The sequence below is a fragment of the Festucalex cinctus genome, chromosome 5, assembly GCF_051991245.1.
Source record: "Festucalex cinctus isolate MCC-2025b chromosome 5, RoL_Fcin_1.0, whole genome shotgun sequence".
Taxonomy (NCBI): Eukaryota; Metazoa; Chordata; class Actinopteri; order Syngnathiformes; family Syngnathidae; genus Festucalex; species Festucalex cinctus.
The window spans coordinates 23,791,883-23,816,594 of record NC_135415.1 but is presented as its reverse complement, the minus strand read 5'-3'; the positions used below and the strand labels follow the sequence as shown (position 1 = coordinate 23,816,594).

The 24,712-nt window shown below is 39.8% G+C and overlaps 2 protein-coding genes across 3 annotated transcripts; one reads left to right on the top strand and one right to left on the bottom strand.

Annotated features, from left to right (window-relative positions):
• Window positions 1-3,264: 3,264 nt before the first annotated feature.
• On the top strand, window positions 3,265-21,299 carry smarcad1a (SNF2 related chromatin remodeling ATPase with DExD box 1a). The gene is made up of 25 exons (XM_077521476.1): window positions 3,265-3,697; window positions 4,970-5,093; window positions 5,322-5,442; window positions 5,715-5,781; window positions 6,232-6,323; window positions 6,979-7,048; window positions 8,492-8,586; window positions 9,630-9,698; window positions 10,326-10,404; window positions 10,493-11,097; window positions 12,165-12,361; window positions 12,443-12,533; window positions 13,430-13,529; window positions 13,772-13,831; window positions 14,032-14,107; window positions 14,181-14,316; window positions 14,647-14,778; window positions 15,011-15,106; window positions 16,067-16,184; window positions 16,773-16,888; window positions 18,195-18,383; window positions 18,680-18,798; window positions 18,882-19,064; window positions 19,177-19,286; window positions 19,895-21,299. The coding sequence occupies exons 1-25, from the start codon at window positions 3,610-3,612 to the stop codon at window positions 19,954-19,956; spliced, it is 3,195 nt and encodes a 1,064-aa protein (XP_077377602.1). The 5' UTR covers window positions 3,265-3,609; the 3' UTR covers window positions 19,957-21,299.
• Window positions 20,921-24,712, bottom strand: LOC144018868 (perforin-1-like). Of its 2 annotated transcripts, XM_077521480.1 has the most exons (6): window positions 24,579-24,712; window positions 24,305-24,498; window positions 23,891-24,160; window positions 23,545-23,816; window positions 22,355-22,496; window positions 20,921-22,268 (listed from the first exon to the last, which is right to left on the bottom strand). In XM_077521480.1, the coding sequence occupies exons 3-6, from the start codon at window positions 24,152-24,154 to the stop codon at window positions 21,381-21,383; spliced, it is 1,566 nt and encodes a 521-aa protein (XP_077377606.1). In that variant the 5' UTR covers window positions 24,155-24,160; window positions 24,305-24,498; window positions 24,579-24,712; the 3' UTR covers window positions 20,921-21,380. The 2 variants fall into 2 exon arrangements, with proteins under 2 accessions (XP_077377606.1, XP_077377605.1); XM_077521479.1 differs by having other exon boundaries at window positions 24,305-24,700.

Genomic DNA, 24,712 nt, shown 5'->3' with positions numbered 1-24,712 from the left:
ATTCAGAGTTGAGACCGCAACCCCTGCAAAGACGAGAGAACAAAAGGCAGCGGTTAACTAATACAAATGCTGCAGCTCGTTATACAAAAGTGACGAAGAACAAATACTTATTAGATATTTCGTTTTATTTATTTGTTTATACAAGTAGCCTCTTTTTGTCTGTACTTTCGACTCATGCTTGATCAAAATTGGTTTGTTACATAACAGATTCGGAGAGGCAAGATTTCCATCCATCCATCCATCCATCATCTACATTATTTAAGAGTATTTGATGTTTGTCTTGACTCTTGTTCCAGTCCAGAATCCATCAGCTTCAGTAGCATTGCATTCATTAGCTAATTTAGCATTTATTGTTATTTAGGTCATAATTATAGCAAAGTTAGGGCAACATTTTTATTGATAGCATAAAAGTCCAGCAAACGTTAATGAATTCTTGAATGACAATATCATTTATTGTGATGTCAAGTTGAAAAAAGGGGGAAACATAGTGCCAAGTTACTAAAACAGGTGTACAGGAGTTTTAATCAGTCTTTGTTACTTAATTAGTATATGTACTTCATGTACAATAAGTATTTTTGCCAGCTATGGAATCCCAACGTAAACAGGTTTTCATAGTTTAATGTTCGAGTATGATATGATGAACTGGCAGGCCAGCTCGAGGGAAAACAAAGGCGACAAAGAATGTGCGGCAAACAAAGCGATGTTTGACGGATGTTCTGTAAGTCTGCCACGGAGGGATCCGTCATTGTGTGTTGGTGATTGGTGGGGCTTCGCCTCCCGCGAAACGGGATTCGTCCCACCCTTGGCCCACTCCAACCAGTGGTGGTTACATTAGGCATGACTCAAACAAAATGGCTCCTAAGGATTATTTTTAATGAATTGTGCTTGTACTGCCGAAATGCTGCATGTTGTGAAGTGAGTTGAGTTCATACTACCACATATCTCAAAGCAAAAACTCGGCCGATAAGTGGGGTCACTCGTATATCTATATCATTAATCATTTTTAAACTCCAGCTCACATGACCCTTCTTAGGAAAATAGATGTGTGGGTAAAATTCACTAAATTTGACTACTTAACGAAGGTTGAAATGTGAAAAGTATTTCAACGTGGTCTACAAATTGAGTTTAAAGCAGACGTGTGGGTATTTGGCACGTCCAAAACTTCCCTAATTCAATTAGTCTTAATGAATCGTCATATCCTATCATGTAAGACATTCTAGAATAGCACTTAGAAGTATGTACAAACATATTTTTTTCTGATCTTGTAAAATCAATAACGCACCATAAATTTGCATGGTAATTTTGATGTGTGCGTGTGTGCGTGTATAGAAATATATTCCTCAGTACGGGTGTGGAGTTTACATCCCAGACAGGTCGCCTTGGTAACAAGGTGCTTCCCTGTCGCCGTCGGGTCTCGGCCAAGTTGGGCGCCGCCGCGGCTGGATGGTGGCAGACTTTGTGACAAGTTTACCAGGGCGCACAACACGCGCACATACTGAGACATGGAAATAATGTATGGATACAAAAATTATGAAATAACATGTCACTATGCTGCACTATAATTATTATTGAACTCAGGAGACCTATTGTAGATGGGTCTGGGAATCATGAGCAAACCTTGACCTGCAAGGCAAGGAGCCACAGTTTGAGCATCCCGCTGTGAGAGGTCACAGCCTCCATCAGATTCATTGTCAGTTGCTCTATTGTGCCTCTTCGAGTACACGCACACACACACCGTTATAACTTATAGGGTCCCCATGACAATGATGGGGGGGGGCGACAGTAAGGCGACACGGTGGCGCTGCACTGATGTGAGCATACAGCATAATCGTCCTAATATATGCACTGTATAGCAGGTAGAGACGGACACGTGCATGTTTATGTGCACCAAAATATTAATGAAGTACAAACGCACGACTAGATGACTTTGAAAAACTTGTGACTTTGACTTTGACCATCAAGACACACATAAATAAGGATTATTTATCACCTTTGACTGGTTGGTAACTCGGACTGAACATGTCTTAACCCTTCATTTAGTTCAACTCACATTTGCCAACACAACAGAAACTAATCTTCTGCTATAATGTTTCACAAGATGGGAGAATACAGAAAGAGAGATTTTCAACCATTTCTCTGCACAATCTCTCTAAATCATTCCCTAACCCCAACCATAAGCCAATTCAAACCTAAACTCTAAAACCTTCCTTTGACCTTCAAAAAGAGGTCGTGCAAAGTGAGGACCGGCCAAAATGTCTTCACTTTACAAAAATGTCCTAATTCTGTTGGATAAAGACGTATTTTGGTCCTCACAATGTATTATGTCCAAGAACACGCACACACGCATACACACACACTCACAGATTTGGCGTTATTAGACATGATACAGTTAATTGGTTATAGCAAAAAAAAAAAAAAAAAAAGTTAATTGGTTATAGCAACCTTCCCCCTTGTGTTCAATTAAGGTAAGACACCGGGGGCGGGGGGTCTGTTTGTTTTGTTTTGTTTTATTCACAAGGATTTTGTCATCAGAGTACGACATCTAGTGGACAATATAGGTGACGCAGTAGATTTAAAGGCGTTCCAGTGAATTGCTGTCAACAATCAAACAATGCAATTCGACTACACGGCTAAATTAATAATGCAACCATAAAAAGTAATTAAAAAAAACTATCAAGATTGTTCCACATATTTTGAAAGGCGGGTTATTTGGAAATGTCGTAGGCGGTTTCTTCGTGTTTGTATGTACAGTAAACTAACTAAATCTTGCATTGAACTATGACATCTATTGATCATGATACCTTTGTTTCTTTCTATTTTTATTGTCATATGTTGTGATGTGTTTATATATGTTCAATAACTTAATCGATATTATTTATAATGTACACGTGCACATAAAAGTTATATATTACATTTACGGATTAAAAACTTAAAAACTGGACTTTCTGTTTTATCTTTGGCGAAAATTGGAGTAAAGGCGGAAGTGGGACGTAATGGAAGTAACTTTGACTCCTTTGTGATCCCCTGTTCATTCGGATACGATGCGTTTGGCCAGTGGCAACGATCAAACTGGTTTATATTCGACAGCACAGACACTCGTTCCCACACACGTACAAAAAAAAAAAACCTTAATAAACATGTTACATTTTTGGGGGGACTCAAACGTGAGTTCGCGCACCCCAAAAAAAAAATAATAATAAAAAAAGAAAAAGAAAGGTCACACACATCCGGTCTTTTGGCCAAATGAAAGAGCTCAACCGTGCTACGTCACAGGCTCTACAGCGGGAAACCGGTAGTCCTCGGCCTATCCACGCTAATTCGTCTCGCAACATATTTCCACCATGCTTCTAACATGCAACCGTATTCTCGCCAGCAGCAGCAGCATGTACCACCGTGTTTAAAACCTATCTGACGGTGGTGTCTTTACCGAATCCTCCAGTATATTTTGAGACAACGTTATTTGCTGTCGGGTACGGTAGTCAAGACGAAAAGTTGAGTGTCACGCTTGCCGGCTAGCAAAAACAAAACAAAGAAAAGAAAGAGAAACGAAGGCTACGAGCCTGAACAAAAGACTTCCTCGGTGTCAGGCATGAGATAGCCTCGGTCAATATGAGCCAATTCAACTTGGAACGTTTCCGTTTTCAAAAGTCGTCAACGTGCAGAGTGAGTTCCGAGTCTGAGAAGGAGAACAAGCCGGGTGAGTAAAGCTGATGTTCGGGGCTAGCGACATTTACTGGAGCTCTTGGCCAGATGTGTAAGGAATGCTACTATGAGCGGTAGCGTGTTTGGTACTTTTCATTAGCATCGACACTGTATTTAACGTGGTTGCTATGTGTGCGCTACGTATTTGCTGACCCACGTCAGGACCGGTTTGATGTAACTGAGCAACGTTGGCGAATTACGCAACCCATTGTAGTAATAATGCCATGTCAACAAATCATGCACCGACCTATCAGAACGGTGGAGGTACACAAGTATCGATTTTTTTTTGTAGGCCTAGGCACATGCCACAAACAACAAAACCTCCTTGCTGAGCTGACTTTTTCAATTGAAAATGACACAAGGGCATAGGGAGTTGCCCAGAAATACATTTTTAAATAATTTTGTGAAGTTTGATGTTTTTCACCAACCCAATGATTTCTCAATGCACAGTCAACACTATGGATGTCACGATAAGGGCAATATCGTGATATCTCGATATTGAAACTGCCACAATATCGTCGTCGTCATGTTCACAACATTTAAAAGGAACACATTTGTTAAAAAAGTCAGTTTGATTTCCATTTGTGCAGTTCTAGCACCCTCTAGTGGCTAGTTTATTAGTGCTATTTAATTTTGATTAGGGATGTTTTGGCCTTCTACGTTTAAAATCTATGCTAATTGTCAGATGAAGGGGAACCTAATTTGCTTGTGGAGCGATCAATGTGTGCTTGTATTAGCAAGTAAGTGCCTCAATATTGTTATTAGAGATTGTAAGGTGGTTTATATGCATTACTGTTAATGTACAAAAGCATAATTTTATTTTTGTTTTTTTAGTATGAGCTCTTTTCTTTTTTCTTATTTTCTTTTTTTTTTTTTTTTACAATATTGTGATTTTTTTTACATATCGTCAACGCCCCCACAATATCGTGACAATTATCGTATCGTGACCTTCATATCGTGATAATATCGTATCATGATGTTTGGATATCGTTACATCCTTAGTAAACACTGTGCGGCAGTTGTTGTGTTGTGTGGTGGCTTGTGAGGAATGCTCAACTTTTCCCCGTTCTTGGTAGGTGCAGAGTGCATACCCTGCTTTAAAGGTAATTTGGAGAACAATAGGTCAATGTTTGCGCCAATGTCTCATCCAGCTGTAATAAAACACCGTCACACATTCGGAGAGGTGTTATCAGGCCATGACAACTTTCATCCATTTAAGTGCCGTTATTTGACTTACTGTTAGATCACTTCTAATGTTGCCCACCAGCTCAAATGAAATCCACCAAAACCCATTTGTCAAAGTCCCATGCCCAAGGAGTGGTTTTTGAAGACGATGATGCTGATGCTGATGATGAGCCATTGAGGAAAGTCTCCTTAACAAGGAATTTCAGGTCGGTGACTTATTCCTATTATTATGTATTTCATTTATTTATTTTATCCATGTTTTTTTTGTGTGTTTGTTTGTTTTTTAAATCCACACACATGCACTCATACACAAAGCATGGTCTCCCGGGAGGGAGGCGAACCCGCGCTACCCACATCAAGTGCATTTATTCATATATTTATTTACATGTTCCAGGTGTTTATTTATTTATCCTGTACTGTCTTTGCCACTCCAGGGATCCTGTGGTCAAAACATCTAATGTCACCGATGATAAAAGAGAAGAAGAAGAAAAAAGTCAAAAACATTTACAACTCTCAAAGATGTTCCCTAATTTGTCGAGTCAAAAACTCACGGAGGTGAGTTGTGTCATAGTGGCAGTAAGCATGGGCCAGTTGCTGTTTTAATATATACTGAATGTTGACATTTCAAAACCACTCAGACTTTCTATCAGACATAAGAGTGTTTTATATCTTTAATCTTCACTTTGGCTCGAGGCCTACCACCTTCAATTTGGGCCTGAAGTTGTCTGAATCTCACCAGTATTATCTTCACAAAGGCAACATTTACACACGTACCTCCTGTACCTACAGAACGTCTAACACTAACGTTTGTTGTTTTGTATTCACAGGTTGTTGGCAGTACGAGCACACTGGATGGTGCAGTTGCCACATGTGTGATGATTTCTGATGACGAAGGTATGAAGAGTTGCACAGCAACCCAATATTTTACTTGCATTTCCTGTGTGTGCAGTACCATGTACCCATAGCATCAATTTGCGGGAAAAATATTGAAAAGCGGAGCATAAAACATATTTATATATATATATATATATATATATATATATATATATATATATATATATATATATATATATATATATATATATATATATATATATATATATGATATTTATTTATTTTGCAAGTGAATAAACATATGAAAACTTAAGTTTGGTTGAAATTGAAACACAAATCATATACATGGAATTTCAGTATTTACATTCGAATTGTACAGTTTGAATAATGGGAATAGAATATACAGGCCACTGGCTATTGTTATCCTGAACTCTCAGAATTCTCACCTTCAGCAAAGCAGTGACACTAGTGCTTCTGTTTTTTTCTTTTCTTTTCTTTTTTTCCCCCCAGACACAGATTATGTCAGAAAGGGAAAGCAGTATGCAGAAAGCTCGCCGGAGAGTGGGGAGACCCAACCCAACCAAAAGAGGGAACAATCAGGGGTGAGATGACAAAGCTTACCGTTATGATTCCTGGCATTTTTTATTTATTTATTTATTTATTTTTTTTGAAAGAACATTGTCAAAAGCCAAGTATACATTGAGATTTTTTTTGTCATTCCGATCGAAATCATTCCAAATGAAGATCAGTGGTCACCTGTTTACATGAGACGTTATCCATTCCAGTCTGCCGCTTACATTACTTGCTCCACTCCATTAATTGTATCAGATGTGGGACATGCATCTGCATTTCAGTGTGTCTGGGTCATGTCAGCGCACTGTGACTATTGGTACTAGCTTCTCCTTTATGTTGTATGCCTTACTTTGTCTTAAAGCCCATATCCCACTGAGGGGCAAACATTTGTGATGCTCGCGAATGTTGATTTCACGTCAGGATTCACTCACTGATTTTTCTTGTCACAAGGTAGTTTTGAAAATGTTCTTAGCAAACACGAAACTTGAACGAACACTGACGGCAGCACGCATTTGCTACCTTTGCCAACTCTTCCAAACATTCACCCCTCAGTGGGATATAGGGGCTTACTGTAAGTGTTTGCTGTGGGTAAACGTTCATAAAAAGTTGCTTGAATCGGAGCATTGTTTTCTTTGCCAAGTCAGAATTTATACATTTAAATAGAATATTGTATTGCGTTCACAGGCTGTTGGAAGTACAAGCACTCAGCATGGAGCTGTTGACGAATATCTGCTGATTTCTGATGATGATGATGGTATGAATAAAGAAGTAGTCCAGCCCAATTTATACAACACATCAATCATATTTTTACAGGAAAATATTAAACTGGAGCTACATAACAGTATTTCCATTCATGCTTACCTCATTGATTACACTATTTCTGGGTAAAAAAAAAAATATCAATGGCAAGGCCCCAGAGCCACTGAATTACCTTTTGGAGCTCACGGACCATTAACTCATTCGCTTACAGCCATTTTCACTGACGCAGCAATTAGCATTACAATACAGCTAAGTTTCATCATTATTCACATTCCTGTTGAAAACACTGTCAAAACGAGCTTGTTGCAACATGGCCTTCGCTGATCTCATATACTCAGCAGCCACCTGCTCTCAGTTTTTTTGTAACTACCATTGCTTTAAGCCACCTCTTCATGTCAGAAGCTGCATCAAAGCCTTCTGTATACTCTTGCATAAAAAAAACAACATAAATATGTTTTGGGGAGTGAAGGAAAAAGTACAACTAAAACGTATTCAGACATCTTTGGGTTAGAATGAGTTATTGTCCTTAGAGACAGGTACCGCAATTACCAGATTACAAAGTGCACCTTATTAATAGCCGCAACAGCTAAATTTAGTCATAAAAATAAATATGTACATTTATTGGCCACTTCGCTTTATTAGCCACGTCTCTGCACGTTACAACATTTGATATTTGTAAGTGGTCACACTTAACCACCGGACAATGTTTAGTTTTTTTTTCTTCTATACCATGTCAAACACTGCTAGTAACACAGTAGCCTCGTTGATAAGTGATTGATCGCTATCTTTTATATATATATATATATATATATATATATATATATATATATATATATATATATATATATATATATATCGCCAAAGTCCTCTTCTTCAGTGAATGTGGGAATGCCCCTCCTTCGTTAGACACGTTTTCAGTCTTTCTTGGTGTTGCTGTCATTTGTCATGAGGCAAGTTCACAGGCAAGCATGCGGTCTGCCGTCGTCTTCATTACAGAGCAGTGCAACCTTAATTAGATGGCCGTTTGCGGCAGATAGCAGCCGAGGCAAACCGGGAATTGCTCATTTCTGTGCATAATTGATGCCCCCTTAAATTGACTGTATGAACCATAAATATAACCAACTATGATACTAACATACTTGAATGTAAGTTCAAAGGTCTCTCACAGACGCATATTTTTTATTTATTTTTTTGCAATATGGATACCAATTTTTACTTGGTTGTGTAAGTTCACTTATTCTAGCAGGCAATCCAGGGCCATAGTTTTTTTTTTTTTTTTTTTTTTATAAGTAATACAAGCAGTTCAAAAGTTATTTTTCAATAACATATTTATTCTGTAATATTTAATATTACCAGTCCAGTCAAAGTCATGGTCTACATTGACTCTTTTTTTATTTTTTTTATTTTTTTTTATTTTTTTATTTTTTTTCTCTTCCAGTCGAGGAATTTATTAGTAAGAGAAAGCAGAATGAACTGATCAGCTCACAGGAAAGCAGTGTAACTCAACCCAAAAAGAGGAGGAAACAATCACAGGTAATATATTATTATTCCTGACATCTTTTGTTGAATGAAATTGTCTCAGTGAGTAGTTTGTCGGGGGTGCATCGCGATTCCTACTAGTAGTTTTATGGAAAAAATAATTATTTAGCACGTACAGTACAGGCCAAAAGTTTAGACACACCTCAATCAATGTGTTAATTGCTAGTCTCATGACTATTTACATTGTATATTCTCACTGAAGGCATCAAAACTAAGAATGAAAACACGTGGGGTTGTGTACTTTACCAAAAAAAAAAAGTGAAATAACATGTTTTCTATTTTAGTTTCTTAAAAAATAGCCACCCTCATGACTGCTTTGCACACTCTTGGCATTCTCACCTCTGGGAACTCCTTGAATACTGTTGGAAAACCATTTCAGGTGACTACTCTTAAGGCTCATCGAGGGAATGCCAAGAGTGTGCAAAAAAAAAAAAAAAATCATCAGAGCAAAAAGTGACAATTTTGAGAAACTAGACTACAAAACATGTTTGGAATTATTTTACCTTTTTTTTTTTTTTTTAAGAACATAACTCCACGTGTTAATTCATAGATTTGATGCCTTCAGTGAGAATCTACAGTGTTAAATAGTCATGAAAATAAAGAAAATGCATTGCATGAGAATGTGTGTTCAAACTTTTTTCCTGTAACTATTAACAAAACAAAAAAAGCCATTTACTTCTTGTACATGAAGCCACAACAGTATGACCTTGGCAGATAAGCCTACTTAACACGGGAAGAAGTACATCTTTGTTTGTTTTTTTGTTTTTTTTAGATTGTTCTCCCTCCTGTCTGACTTCCCTAGACCTTACACAGGCTGCATAAGAATCTTCCCATGATAACTTACTGTGCACTCCCACAAACAAACTACCTTGTAGACTGCTCTGTAAGACTTGTGTATATTTGAAGTGTTAAATATAAAGAAACCCAAAAGACAATTTGTTTTCCAGGCTGTTGTATTGATCTCTCCTAACTAATGAAAATTCCACAACAGTTGTCTTTCAATCGATTCTTTTGCCTCACTTGTATTCAAACTTAAGGTGTCTGAAGACGACATTGAGGTGACGGTCAAAAGGCTACAGAAGAAGTTTCCAAATCTGGACAAAGAGGTACAAAAAACAACAAAGATTGTCAAATGCTTTTTTAAACTAAACAGTAAAATCTTTAATGTTGAACATCCATCAATCCAGAATTCTGATCACCTGGATTTTGAAGCAATTTTTCCTTATAGGAAATAAGGGAAATATAAATAATCAGCTCTATGGTTAGTTTATCGACATCATAAAAGCTTTATTAACTGTTACTGTTTTTTTTCTGGTAAAGTAGCACTTTACTGCCATGAAAGTTCTTAAAAGTTCTAACGTGTTGCCGTGAAATAAGTAAAACCCATCAGTACATTTTTTTGAAGCGCTTGGGTAAGGCGATGGCACACGAGTGTGCGCACGTAGCGAATGCTTTTTTTTTTTCTTTTTTTTTTCTTTTTTTTTTTCTTTTTTTTGGTCGGGGTTCGTTCAAGGTCGCAAATAAAATTTGAACTTGTGTGATAAGTAATAACTTTTGAGAAATACATCTTATATTTTTTACACCACAGTTATTTAATAGGCTTTGAGAATGATATTCCTGTTGATTATTGTTTATCCTCCAAACAGTGCAACTATTAAATATGGTGTCATATAGAAGATTGGATGTTTGGTTGTGTTTTGATGTAAACCTCGCTGATACCTGTCTTGTTGTAGGAGCTGCGGTCTGTGCTTCAGGAACACAAGTGGGATGACGCCGCTGCTCTGCATGCTTTACAAATGTTCTCTAGCCCAGGTCCCAACACACCTCCTCACGCACGTTTTTACCCACGTCACGATTTGCTAACCTGATGCGGGCTGTGTTTTTGCTTGTCTCACACCAGAGAAATCCAGCCATGCCAAAAACAAAGAGAGAGAGGAGCAAAATGAGGTATATGTGCTTGGATCTTGTGACAACAAACTGGATGCAAAGGATTATGATCCGTTACGTGGGAGTGATGGTGGTAACAGTTCAAGCTCCACTGTGGACAGCGACGACTATTCAGCTGAAGATGAGGTCAAACATTCCAACTCCACCCTCTCCACGTGGATTACAAAGGAGTCCTTCCCCTCTGTCAAGAAAACTACTTCCCAGATGCCGTCCTCCTCCTCGTCCTCATCCTCCGCCGCACAGATGTTGTCCAGTTTCGCCAGTGGGACAAGTATGGCAAAGAAGCAAGCAGAAGAGCGAAAGCGTGCAGCCCGCGCCGCTAAAGAGCAACATAGCTCCGATGATTTTGACGACGACGATGACGATGACGAGGATGCAGAGAGCAGCGACTTGGGCAGTTACGATGATGCATTTGCAAACACGGGGGGAGTGAAGGGAGAGATCGTCAAGTTCTTTCAGGAGGCCACCATGGATGAGCTGACACTCATTTCTGGGTGTTCTGTGAAGAAAGCCAAAAAGATAATCGAGCTGCGACCCTTTACAAATTGGTTCAGCCTGGTAAGAAATCTTGCAATTGTGTTGCTATAAACAGCATGCCTGATATTACAGATGCATTTATTTCACTAGTTAGTCTAGTATAGACTATTTCATTGCTTAACTTTGGTGAATGAGGCTGGTGTATACAGTAATAATTTACAGATGCACCTCGTGCCTCATATTTTTATTTTTTATTTTTTAAAAACATTAACTGATTGATTTAATGTTCTGATGGCCAACTGCTTAGCCTTAGCACATCCGCATCTGTTCAGACTAGAGCTTGTGGGGTTTTAATCTGGCTTCCAGCCTGGAGTTTATATGTTCTCTCCATGCCTGTGTGTGTTTATTTTTTCCGGATGTACTGGTTTCCTCATTCCAAAAACATGCATGGAAGGTTGATTAGAGACATTAAATTGCCCATAAGTCTGAATGGTTGTAACTTGCTTGTCTATTTGTGCCCTGCGACTGGCTCGTGATCAGTTCCGGGTGTACCCTGCCACTCTAGTAGGGCTGTCACTGTGAAATATTTTTGAATCTAGTATTGGTAACTTAAAAATGTATCTTGCCTTGCAGTGTATTACAAAACCATTTTCAATAGTTCTGTTTTTATAAGTAGTAGCATTGCTATAAACCAATTATTGTTGTTTAATTGGTATTGTTTAGAAATTTAAAAACAACTAAACTTTTCTGAAACTTATTCAGTTACTGCTTCAGTGATTGTTTTCCAGAGTAAAAGCAGATGTTTGCAAATGTCTTATTTTGCTACACAGTAGCGTGTGAATGTTGTTTATAAGATTGGTCAGTTTGATCAACTTACACAAATACAGTATAAAATTAAGTCGCCCAATTATATAATGTTAAACATTGTAACCTTTTGATGACAGGTGCATCTCAACAAATTTGATTATCATAGAAAAGTTCACATTTTCATTGTCGTTTAATTGAGCCAGGGAAAGGCATTTAATGCATGAGCCATTTCAGGAGCTAATTTTTACCGGATAGTTTTGGGCGTTTAGACCAGTTCCAGATCAAAATCAAGTCTATATGATGTCTTCTTACCATAATCCTCTCTTTCTTTCACTCTCAAGACCGACCGAATCACTAAGAATCACGGGCTGTCAGAGGACCTGCTGTCGGGCTGCAAAACTGTACTAAAGGAGCGCACCATTGTTCGGGGACTCATGTCCAAATGTGAGACCATTTCCTCCACGATGGTTAAGCAAGTCACAGAGGTGATGACAGCTGGCACGGCAGCAAAGCTACAGCTCGGACTTCTCAATAGCAAGTGAGTGGCATGAAATGTCAATAAACTAAATGTTGTCTTCATGGTATGTTGTTTCTCATGTGGATCACATTTGTCTTCCAGGCTCCAGTTGAAACCGTATCAAGTTATCGGTCTGAATTGGCTGCTGCTCATGCACGAACAAAACCTGAGCGGTATTCTCGCCGATGAGATGGTGAGACATAAGCCATGCAAAAGGAAAATAGTGTAGCCTAGCCACGACTAGTGCAGTGTTGACATGTGAACAATAAAAGGGAGAAGTGCTGATTATTTTAAAGGCGATCCAACTCCTTTATTACAGATTAGAACGAGTCCATTATGTGGAATCTTGCCTGTTACTGTTTTGACACTACCGTCACGGCAAAATGTTGCAAGGCCGACTTACAGCATTTCCCCCATACAATAACATATAAACAAAGGTTGTCATTATGTTTCTTGTGAAGTCTCTCTGAACATGGATCTTGATTTATGATGGCATTGACATGATGATGATGTTGTTGTTTCGTCACACACCTACCATTGTGAGTGGCAGCTTTTCTTTTTAAATCTGGAGCAGGCGTCCCCTCTGTGCACTTCCTGGACATGACATAGGTTTATCTGTCACTTTGTTGTTCCTATGCATTTCCTGGACCACATTGATAGCTGCCCGGTGCCTAACACCACCTCATCTATGCCCCACTTTCAACTATCCAGCGTGCAACTATCTCATGTCTTACAAGATTGTCCCCAAAAACTTATCCTTCTATCAGGTAACGGTTCAGAAATAAGGTCACACCTACAAACTTAAATATTAACTGGTCAGTATTTTTGCCCAAAAATCAAGTGGTCTGATAAATTTGTTTACAGATTTATGAATAGGCTATATCCACACACAATTTATTTTAACAGGAAGGACCACCCCAATCATCCCTTTTGTTGTTTTTAAATAAGTAAATGTATAAAAAGGCAGTCTTTTTTTTTTTTTTTTTTTTTGAAAAAAAAAAGAGGGTTATTTATTGTTTAGTCCCCTCAAAGTTGCTGTATGTTTTTTTTGGGGGGGTGAGATTCTAATCTGACTCTTTCTCTGATCAGGGTTTGGGGAAAACCATCCAGACTATTGCACTATTGGCTCATTTATTCCAGAAAGGGACAGAGGGTCCTCACCTCATCACTGTGCCCGCCTCTACACTTGGTAACACAAACACTTCTTACAACTGGGAAAATATTAATGCTGATTATATTAGTTTTTCATCAAGGCTGTGTTTGTCAAATATTCAGTCATGTACTGTACCTAACCAAAATAACCACCAGGATTACATTTAACATGCATAAAATGAGCTCTACAACTCAGCCTGGAGATTCTCTTTTAGAATGGAGCTTCATGTATAAATACAATCTTTATAATACAGATTTTTTTTCCATGTCTGTTTTCAGATAACTGGGTCAGAGAACTGCAAACGTGGTGTCCCTGTCTGAAAGTGTTAATTTATGCGGGTAGGATGTGTTACATTTACATGTGAACCTTCTCGTTTCCATAGACAGTTTGTGCAGCAGTACAATCATTTGTGTTTGTGCAGCAGTACAATCATTTGTGTTTGTGCTTAGAGGACGTTTAGGGGTTTAGCAAAAACACTCCAGTGTGAAGCATTTTCAGAATTTTTGCAAGTGTGCTTTTTTTTTTTTTTTGTGTACAGGAACTGTGGAGGACCGCTACTACCTCAAGCACGACATCCTCAATGGCGACGTTGAATTTAATGTTCTTGTCACCACGTGAGTGTCTCAGCTCGTAAAGACCCCATTTTATACACGCGTCACTCCTCAACTCTTTTTCACCCGTCTCCAGGTACAACTTAGCCATTGGGAACAACAGCGACCGCAGTCTGTTTCGCAAGCTCCGACTTAAGTATGCCATCTTCGACGAGGGTCACATGTTGAAGAACATGAACACGATTAGATACCGCCACCTCATGGCTATCAATGTGAGTCCACCGTGTTCTATGTCAGCCATTCTCAAAATGCGGTCCGCAAAATCACTTGCATTAGATTGTCACACCATTTAAAAAAAAAAAAAGTACATGCCTACTTATGGGGACCAACATACCAGTAAAACAAATAAAATAATAAGACAGACTAAACCAATTACTCCTCCCTACCTTTTAAATTTCAGCAATTGGAAAGCACAGATATGATTGTGACATCACATTCATGGTTTCAGAAAAGCTACAGTAAAAAGCTCAAGCTCCAAAGCCTATTTTGCCTTTCAAACCTGCACATGACTTCTTGATACTAATCTCTTTGTCTCCTTTCAGGCGAAGCATCGCTTGCTGCTCACTGGAACACCGCTACAAAACAACCTCTTAGAGCTGATGTCACTCCTCAACTTCATCATGCCGTCCATGTTCTCTAGCACCACCACACAGCTCTCCAAGATGTTTTCTATGGTATGTTTTGTTTTTTCCCCATCTATGTGTTGTACATAGTTAGTACACATGACTGAAACAGCTAGTAAATATATATACAGTATATACAGTATAACCCTAACCCCACTGAAAATATTTGTGGAGAAAAAATAAGAATGTAGCGGGGAATTCTGCAAATCTTTCATTTTGTTAGAAATGACAATGGGTACTGTTCCACCGCTTCCATCCTTTTTTTTTTTTTTTTCCTCTGTAGAAGTCCCAGGAGGATCAGAGCCGATTTGAGAAAGAGCGCATCTCTGAAGCCAAACGCATTATGAAACCTTTCATCCTTCGAAGGGTTAAGAATGAGGTGAGACACTCCTGCATTTATGATGTTTACTGTTCCCGTGGCATGATACATCAATTGAAAATGCATCATTCGTATAATATTGTGTAACATCAAATTATAGTACCGTATTTACAATCTGTCAAAGTGGTAATGTTTTCCTTTAGTCAGCAGTCATTAAAAACAAATCAGGGATTCTCGGTGGCCATTTACATTTATAATACTTCACCTCCTTTCAAACTGAAATTTGTTGTAAACAAAGGGCACGCTATACTGACACATAAAGGCAACCGGGCTGTTTTTGTCACGATTTTGCCCCTCCTGCTCAAGGAAACCCCAACTATGTTACAGTATTCCTTATAAGATTGTTGTCCTGTAAGATTATCCATTTATACTGGGGTAACAGTAGTCCTAAATATTAAACAAGTTCATGAACAAGGAAGCAGTAGTAATTAAAACAAAATACATCCCACTGTGTATAAAAGGTTTGTTTCCCATGCAGCCAGTAAAGTAAGTCATTTCCTGCTGACACGGGCAACTTTCAATGCTCCCGCCTCCGGTCATCTTCGGAAACACTCGGCAACCATCAGCGCACGCCCGGAGTGATTGTTATTAGTCACACAAGAGCTCTGCCTCAGAGGATTCGATTCTGCACCGGTGGTGGATGCAGAATCTTTGTGTGTGGTGTTCTGTGTTGAGGTTATCACAGTATAATTATCTAGTATCATTTCTGTACTGTTTATTTTCCAAATTCTGCTGGAACATACGCACCCCTAAAATCACCTCCTTACAACTAGATTTTCCGTGTAACAACACATCGATTTTTTTTTTGATTTTTTTTTTTTAAGGAAATTTTCAGAAAAATATGTATTACACATGAGAAATTATGGTATCTAATGGTAATTCTCTGCACATTTAAACGATTAAGTATTATGATGGGAGAAATACTTGTTACTCATATTTTACCGGTCCTCTAATTTCCAGGTCCTCAAGCAGCTACCTGATAAGGAAGAGAAGGTGGAGTTTTGCTCCATGAGTGGAAAGCAGCAGGTTCTGTACCAGGCCCTCTTGACAAAACTCAAAGCTTCCACCACCGGCGAAAGTAAGCCATGTTTGCTGTGACACGCACACACACCCACGCACATGTTGAGACCACCATGGTTCCTATGCAAGTATGGAATTTGATTTAATAAATTTCCAGGTTTGTAAAATTATGCAAAATGGAATCTGTTGTATGAAAAATTATTCACGCTTCCAAGACTGTTAGAAAAGCTGTTCTAAAAAAAAAAAAATAAAAAATATATTGAGAAACTGACGATATTATTTTTCTCTTAAGGTGGTTGTAAGTGCAGCCACAATGTTTGTGTGAGAGCACACAGTATTATACCATTATACCAATACTCAGAAAATTACGTACATCGGCGTACATTACTAATGTGCTAACTTTAATCATCTAAATTATTCCTGTCCAAAAAAGCATTGCATTGTTCCAAAATTCAAATTACACAAGCAAACACAAGTCGGGTAAATTTTCTGACAATTGGCTCATCAAAGAATCAAATTGATACACGTGTATTTACTCAAATTTAATGCATTTATTTTAATTTTTTTAATGAGAAGTTCTGTGAAATGTAAAATGTGTGGAGGAACATTTTTTTGTTTTTTTTTGTTTTTGTTTATGCCCTCACAGAGCGTGAATTGTCTAATGTTATGATGCATTTGAGAAAGATGGCCAACCACCCTCTGCTTCATCGTCAGTACTACACTACAGAGAAGCTGAAAGCCATGAGCAAGCTCATGCTGATGGTACGTTTGCTGTATATCAACTCAACAAGTGTATTTGGGCTCACTGGGGCTGGGCGATTGAATTGATTATATCAGTTAATTTGAGTTTGTCAGGCTGATTGCTTTTTTATTTCTTTCTTTAATCAGCTACTGTTGTTCAAAGCATGCACACAACAGTCAGCATTGCCAACTTAATGAGTTTTGCAACCCCGCTACCATTTTTTAAAAACCTCGCCAGCAAGTTTAATTTGCGCTAAGTAGATATGATCATAATCAGAGTTGCATTGTTTTGCCTATGACAATAAGAGAGCCAGCCTAGTCAATTGCCAAAGACAGAGTTCCTTCCCATTTATACATTGCAAAATCAGTGATTTATCGACCTGTTGGATACTTTTGACCTAGGTGCCACAAAGCCGCAAATATTTTTGCAGCGCAAATATGTATGTGTCCAAAGAGGAAGAGGGCGGAGCTTAGGATGCCGAACCAATATACCTGATGGCATTGGCCTGCCTATGCACATCTATGTGAGGAAAGAGTGTGAGATAGCTGGAGGGATGGTGTTACTCTTTGATAAAAGACACTGACCAGTCAAACAATGCAATTTGACTTTTTTAAAAGTTATTATATTAAAATGTTGAACATGTTATCGACTGGCTTTTCAAATGATCTATGTTTTTGACAAAAGCTAAATTTTCCAAGAGGAAGCACTTATTTTCACATTTGTAAAGAAAAGAAATACATTTTTTTTCATAGATGATGATATAATTTCATGCTAGGGAAAAAAAAAAAAAAGTGATTGTTTTTTTCAAAAATTGATTAACTCGTTCACTCCCAGCAATTTTTACAGAAGAAATCCCCTTCACTCCCGGCTGTTTTGCTGGATTTTGACGGATTTTGCAAGGCCCACAGAATATTGTGTTCTATTGCTATAAAAACATGGAACTTACTAAAAGAAAGATTAAAGTGTCCTCTTTCATCAGGAAAAAAGTATATTTCTATCTGTTTCCATTTTGCAGCAATTAGTATTAGAATATAGCTAAGTTTTATCAGAATTCACAAATCTATTGAGCATTGTATTGAGCTTTTTTTCAACATGGCCCTGGTTGATCTCCTTTTGTGCTGCTGCCACCTGCTGACCATTTGTGTAATATCCACCATTTCTTCAACCGTTCTTTGCAGTTGAGAGGCTGCATCAAAGCCCTTCTGTATGCCCTAGCATATAAAAAAAACAAAACCCTAAGAGCTCAATGGCTGTATCACCCTGTCTGTGCTACAGTTCTGATTCATGGAAACCAAAAACGCTAAGACGCTTGTCCTTCCTTGTCAGGAGCCAACTCACCACGACGCAAACCCCGAATTGATCCAGGAGGACATGGAGGTGATGACTGACTTTGAGCTGCATCGTTTGTGTCAGCAATACGCGTCCATCAGCTCCTATCAGCTGGACAGCCGTCTGCTCCTCGACTCTGGGAAGTTCTGTTGGCTCACAGAGAAGCTGGCGTCACTTAAAGACAAGGTGCAATGAAAATTGTGGCAACACGTATACAGCGAGACATTCCGTCCAACACAGTCTGTTCCGTAAAGCTATTTGTATTTCAAAACAATTATTTCCAGGCTCACGTTGTTCGTCATAAAATCTTTAGTAAATTTTAAGGCGATGTTTTACGTATGTTTTAACATTCTTAACTCTCATACAAGTTGAATGGGAGTTTAACCAGTGATTAATGCTAAAGTAAAGTAGAACTTTTAAAGATACCTGTCTGACCTCTCTCATGTTTTCTATGTGTGTGTGTGTGTTGTCTGATTGTACAGGGAGACAGAGTTGTTCTGTTCAGTCAGTTCACCATGATGCTGGACATCCTGGAGGTACTAATGAAACACCTAAACCTTCGTTACATTAGACTGGACGGCTCCACGCCAATAGCAGACAGGTCAGCTCAACACTATTTCTGGAGATGATCAGTTTGAAATAATAGACGAAGAATGTGTTTTAATGATGTCTTGTCCCCCACAGAATTGGGCTGATTGACCAGTTCAACAACGACGCCGATTTGTTTGTGTTCCTGCTGTCGACCCGCGCCGGCGGCCTCGGCATCAACCTCACGTCGGCTAACGTCGTCATCCTGCATGACATCGACTGGAACCCCTACAATGACAAGCAGGCCGAGGACCGCTGTCACCGATTGGGGCAGACCAGGTACATTAGAACACAAGAGTTCCAAATGTTTGCACACGTTTCAATGTCGTGCGACGTGAGCAAACTATGGTAGCTCTCGCTGAATGCTCTTCCTGGTTTGTTTGTTCGTTAGGACTGTGCAGGTCATAAAGCTGATCAGTAAAGATAGTATTGAGGAGGGCATATTGCAATTGGGCCAGAAGAAACTCAAACTGGAGCAGGACATGACAGCTGCTGAGCAGAGTAAGAACACGTGAACACACGCACGCACATTTTAGGTTGCTTTTTTTAAGGCATCCCTGCAAGAAACTTTTTTTCCTCAAATAGTGGCCTCAATTAGACCTTGTAAATAAACGCTGGAACCTACTGCAAGTTTCATACATGCGCTGGCCAATTTATAATTGGGGGGAAAAAAAACGTCTTTTTGTGCCTCTCACATGAAGTCCACTAAGATACAATTTATCATAACTATGCACTTTTGTCAATCAAAATCTCTCTAGTAGAAACGCCTTACCTGTGAGAAAACGGCCTGCACATAACATCCTTCCATCCATCCATTTTCTTGACCGTGAGGGGTGCTGGAACCTATCTCAGCTGGCTTTGGGCAGTAGGCGGGGTACACCCTGGACTGTTTGCCAGCCAATCGCAGCCTACACATAACAGAAAACTATAAATAAAATATTGTAATTGGATTCCGTTTTGCCCTCACCGATGAAAGTGGCATTTTTGAGAAACATGCAGAAATTTTATGTTCACAAGCCCTCTGCAATTTCCATAGCAGGTTTTTGTTTCATTTTAACATTCTGACACAAATTGGACGTATGAAAACAATGTTGTTGTTTTTATTTTAGGTGATGAGGGGGCCATACCTGAAGATATAGCGTCTTTGCTCAAAGTGTCTCTGGGAATGTGATATTCAGTCACATGAAACTTGAGGTGAAAAAAAGGATTTCACTTAGTTCACTGATCCTGGGCAGGCTTGATTTTTGACTAAACACACACTGGACTACATTCGAAAACTATCTGCTGACCACTATTGAAAAGAAAAAAAAACAGGAAGTTGATTATGATTCCCTCTGTAGACTGATAGCTGTACCTAAAATTGTTACATATAAGCAGTGAAGGCTAAACAAGTATTTTGCCTTTATAATGTCGTTTAACTCAGCGGTCTCATGCAGTCACACCAAACTGATAATGCTGATACAACCTCTGTTGGAAAGCACCATTAATCGCTATATTCTTCTGACCAAACCTTTTTAGAACAACATTTCTTGACTTTTGTTTGATTTGCATGTTCATGGGAGTTTAAATATCCTGTCACCATTCAAGCAGTCCCCAGTGCTCACAAGATCAATGTTAACGATTCCAATCTTTTCTACACTGTCGCCAACTCATGAGACCAGTTGGTTTGGGCTGCTGTAAACAAAAACAATGGCATTTCACTTGTTAATATTAGCACGCTATGTTGGTAGTTTCATAAAAGTCACTCAAATATTTCCAAAATGAAAAACAGGTTTGTTCCTTCCAGTGCCATGGCTTTGTTGAAAAGTCCAAAATTTGCCCCACTAGATGATGCGTTAAGCATCATAATTCCTTTGCTGGACATATTTCTGAAAATCTGCCAATGAATCGGAGGTGTTGAAGAGTCTTGGAATCAGCTGCTACATTCTTCTACTGTATGACTTCCTATTGATGTCATAAATGTACATACAATACAGCATTTGGAAATTTTTATGTTATGCATATTCATATTTGTATGTTCTTTTTGTTAGTTTGAATTTATTACCTTTTATTAAACAAAACTATGTTCAAGTACATAACATGACTGTATTGAGCTGTGCAAACCCACAATTGGCGTTCAAACCACAAGCATACTTTGAGGTTATGCTTGTAAAATGGGTGATGTAAGGGGGCTAACATTTTATGAGAATGACCATGACAGAACCTTTTATAGTAACTTTTTTTTTAAGAATTTTGTTGAAAATTTAAACATGGCAGCCATTTTATGCCATATGTTACGTCAAGAAAGGACCTGACATTACAAATTATTATTGCACATAAAACACATTTATTTGGACACCCAAATGATCTCATCAAATAATGGTCATGATATCAAAACACTATAGGATTAGAAGGTCAAGGTAAGTCTAAAGTACACATTTTTATAGATGTATTTTTCAAAACAAACCCAGACATAAAATCTCCCTTTTGTGTACTAGGATCTTGCTAAGGTAAGTTTAGAAGGGTATTCATGCTGACTTCCAAGGAAAATCTCAGTCTAATTCTTAAGGAAGATACTACCATCAAGTTCACAATAAGAATTGATTTAGGGCTGAACTACTCCGCAGTGGGAGAGTACCTTCCACACCTGAACCCTGACAAGTGAGCGTCGCACTTAATGCTGTACGAAAAGTAGAGGATGCCCCTGCGCAGCTGACAGCTTAGAGAATGAGTTCCTCGCTCGGGAAAGACGACACAAACGCCTGCCTGGTCGTTGTAAAGAACATCTCTGTCCCAGACTTCAAACCTCAATTCCTGCCCCACCTCCACCGAGCTGAAGTAATAGGTGGCGTTCCATACTGGGTTGTTGTCGTCCATCACTGTTGCCGTCTCCTCGTACATGCCGTTGTAGAAGATCTTCACGTAAGCGTCCGTTTTGGTGAATGTGTCGGCCTTGAGTCCGACGGCTCTGTGGATCTCCAATTTGAGAGATCCACGGCCAGCCCGCAGAGGACAGCAGTTTTGGTCCAGGTTGGGAGTCGGGGAGCAGTTCTTGAAACCCAGCTGGTCTTCCTGAAGCTTGTTCTCTTGGATATACTCTGAGATGATCGCTCTCAGATTAGCGCTGATCTGAGTGTCCTCCACCAGATGGTGCAGGGGGAAAATGGCATAGGAAACCACGTCTGGGTTGTCTTGGAGGCTGTTCATCCAGCTGTGGTAAGCATCGGACGGGTCCTGCTGGTAGAGAATGTCCGGAAAGTATTTCTCCCCGCCGATGACCTCGATCTTGTGACTCATAAAGCCTTGATAGAAGCCCATGCTCATGTTGCCCTTCATGAGGCTGTCACATTTGTTGGAGTAGGATGCATTGGCAGGGAGGAATCCCAAGGCCATGCGGAGTTCGGCATTCAGGCAGTTTTTGATCTCCGCCTCTGTGAAGCCCTTCAGTGTGGCCAGGCAGGTCCGGAAGGCTGTGATTCGCCTCACTTTTCCACCAAGTTGAACCTTGGAAAAAAGAATCAAGCAAAATTGAGTTGATACTGATACATGGGTCCGATAGCAAAGACACTGACAGTATGAACTTATCTGACCTGGTGAATATAATGTGTTCCATAGGTGTCGATCAGCCGTTTGTACAGCGCTCTGCTATGGCTTGTCGTTAGGGTCTGCGGGAGTCTGCTCAGATGCTTTGTGAACTCTGTGCTCAGCTGGGGGTGGTCAGCCAGTCTGTAGCTGAAACAATAAGAGGAATGGGACGTTGACATTACTGTGCAGAAGCCTGTTATTGTCTCTATGTTGGCTTCATAGTGAATGCTTCAAACCTTGGTAGCTTGTTTTGTTTTTTGATTTGTTTGTTTTTTCCATCTAGTTGTTAGGAAAGACAGTCTACCCATATGTTTCCTATACTCCTGGTTAGGTTCATGAGTGAGTTTACACCTATCCCAGCTGACTTTGGCACTTGATATGTTTGAAGTCCGCAAAACCATTTTGTCTGGTAATTCACATAAAAATGCATCCAAACTAATTGAGAACCTTCATCATGCAACAAGACAATGACCCAGGTGTTATGAAAGTCTGGACTGGCCAAGTCAATCACCGGACCTTAACCCAATGGCGCTTGCATTTTACCTCATGAAGAGGAGACTCAAGGAAGAAACTCCTTGAAACAAGAACTGAAAGAGGCTGCAGTAAAGGTAATAGGCATTTCAAATGAAGAACGCAACAGTCAATGCAGTTCTCTCAAGCACACCTGTAAGCGAACACACAAGACATGTGGGGCGTGTTTCTGTCAGTCATCGGCGAAACGGACATCTGTCACTGACTGTCTGAGAGCTACGTCAGTACTTGACCCGGTTAATGGCAATTAACCTGACAGACAAAAACCAACTTCTGTCAGTGCTTAGTCTGTCATGTTTTGGGGGGGTTTTCTTGCCATTCGTCGGCAAAACGTGAGTGAGTCAGTCAGTAACGGACTAATGGATCTTCTGTTAGTACTGTCTGAATGCTAACCTCGACCTAAATACTTCACAAAGTTTATGTATTGCTGAGATGGTCCTGAATGTAAACTGATGAACAAGAGTTTACTATTTACTGAAATAATGACCATTACCACCGTGCTGTCACTTTTGGTGACTGTGCTATACTTGGCTTTTGTCACTCCTGTCTAGAGAAATCAGCACAGACTTCCTATTTGATGACGCATTGACTTGTTTTAGCCCAAGCTTTGCACTTCAACTTTCACCTCGTATTTGGAATACGTAGTCTGTGTCCCTTCTTTTACCTGTAGTAGGTGCAACTGATTTCATGTATGGCGAAAGTGGCCTTGTCCACACTGTGCTGCGAACGAGCGAACTTGGCCAAGTCCGAGTGGCTCCCTCCCAGCACGACCTTGCCGTATTTATCGAGGCTCAAACCCACACTCCAATTGTTGTTCACCAGCGAGTTGGAGCTGCGCAGCAGGGAGTCCACAGAGTGGTGGAGGGCACTAGAAAGCTGCTTGCTGCAACGGCTGAAGGGGCGCCAATCAAGCACAGCAGCTGGGAGCCTCTGAATCTGAGGATAGGGGGCGGGAAAGGAGAGTATGATACAAACTGTTTCATGCTGAGCATAGATTTACTAGTAGTCACCTGTCCTTCGTGGAAGCGGTTTGGACACAGTGTGCACGTGTGGTTGTCAGTCAGATGGCCCTTGACATTAATGACATACGCCCCCGTCCGACGCATCCGGACCACATCGAAACCCTCCCCCGCCAGGTTATAGCCGGGCACGAAGGGTGCTTTCTCGCACTGTGACGGCGAGCCGAGTCGACACGCACGGACTCTGCCGACCTCCAGGATGACTGGCAATGCCAACACCAATGAGACAAAGCTGCTACTTTGGAATCCTGGCATGGTTACCTAGTTGTTAAGTGAATTGGTATTCAGTGAAGGTTCTGTATACACTTCAGCTTCTTTTCAGATTGAAGAGACGGATCTTTTAATCCTGCCACAGATGTTTTAGAAACATGCTCTAAATATTTGATAGGGAAAGTCAACACTTACCTCAGGTTGGTCTTAACGTTAACCTTATTTCTTCTTATGCTCAAAATGGTGCCGAAATTCCCCTTTTTGCTTTTTCTTCTAAGCCTCGATGGCTTCAGCCTCCAAACGGACAGTGTCAACTCTTGCTCCTGCTGGACATGAAGCTGCAGACTGGCAGAGATTCTTTTAGGCGGCTCACCTTTGTCTCTGATTCACTGCTTGAAAAACACCGAGGAGGGAATTCATGGCTCAGGGCTTTTCATGTCTGTCTGTTTTTGCTCTCTCGCTCTCTCACCGCTTAAGGCTGTTCCAATTTCCTCAGCATGAGCCGGTTTGTTTTCATGTTCAAGATCGCCTTCTATTCCCTCGCAGCTGGGTGGGGGAGGGTGATTCTTTTATACTCACTGGAGCAAGATGCACAACTACACA

Coding starts and splice junctions, on each gene's coding strand:
- smarcad1a (XM_077521476.1), top strand. CDS start 3,610: ATGAGCCAATTCAACTTGGAACGTTTCCGTTTTCAAAAGTCGTCAACG. Junction 11,098..12,164: donor TTACAAATTGGTTCAGCCTG/GTAAGAAATCTT, acceptor TTCACTCTCAAG/ACCGACCGAATCACTAAGAA. Junction 14,779..15,010: donor TCTCCAAGATGTTTTCTATG/GTATGTTTTGTT, acceptor TTTCCTCTGTAG/AAGTCCCAGGAGGATCAGAG.
- LOC144018868 (XM_077521480.1), bottom strand. CDS start 24,154: ATGCCAGGATTCCAAAGTAGCAGCTTTGTCTCATTGGTGTTGGCATTG. Junction 23,817..23,890: donor ACCGCTTCCACGAAGGACAG/GTGACTACTAGT, acceptor CCCTATCCTCAG/ATTCAGAGGCTCCCAGCTGC. Junction 22,497..23,544: donor ATCAGTTGCACCTACTACAG/GTAAAAGAAGGG, acceptor TTATTGTTTCAG/CTACAGACTGGCTGACCACC.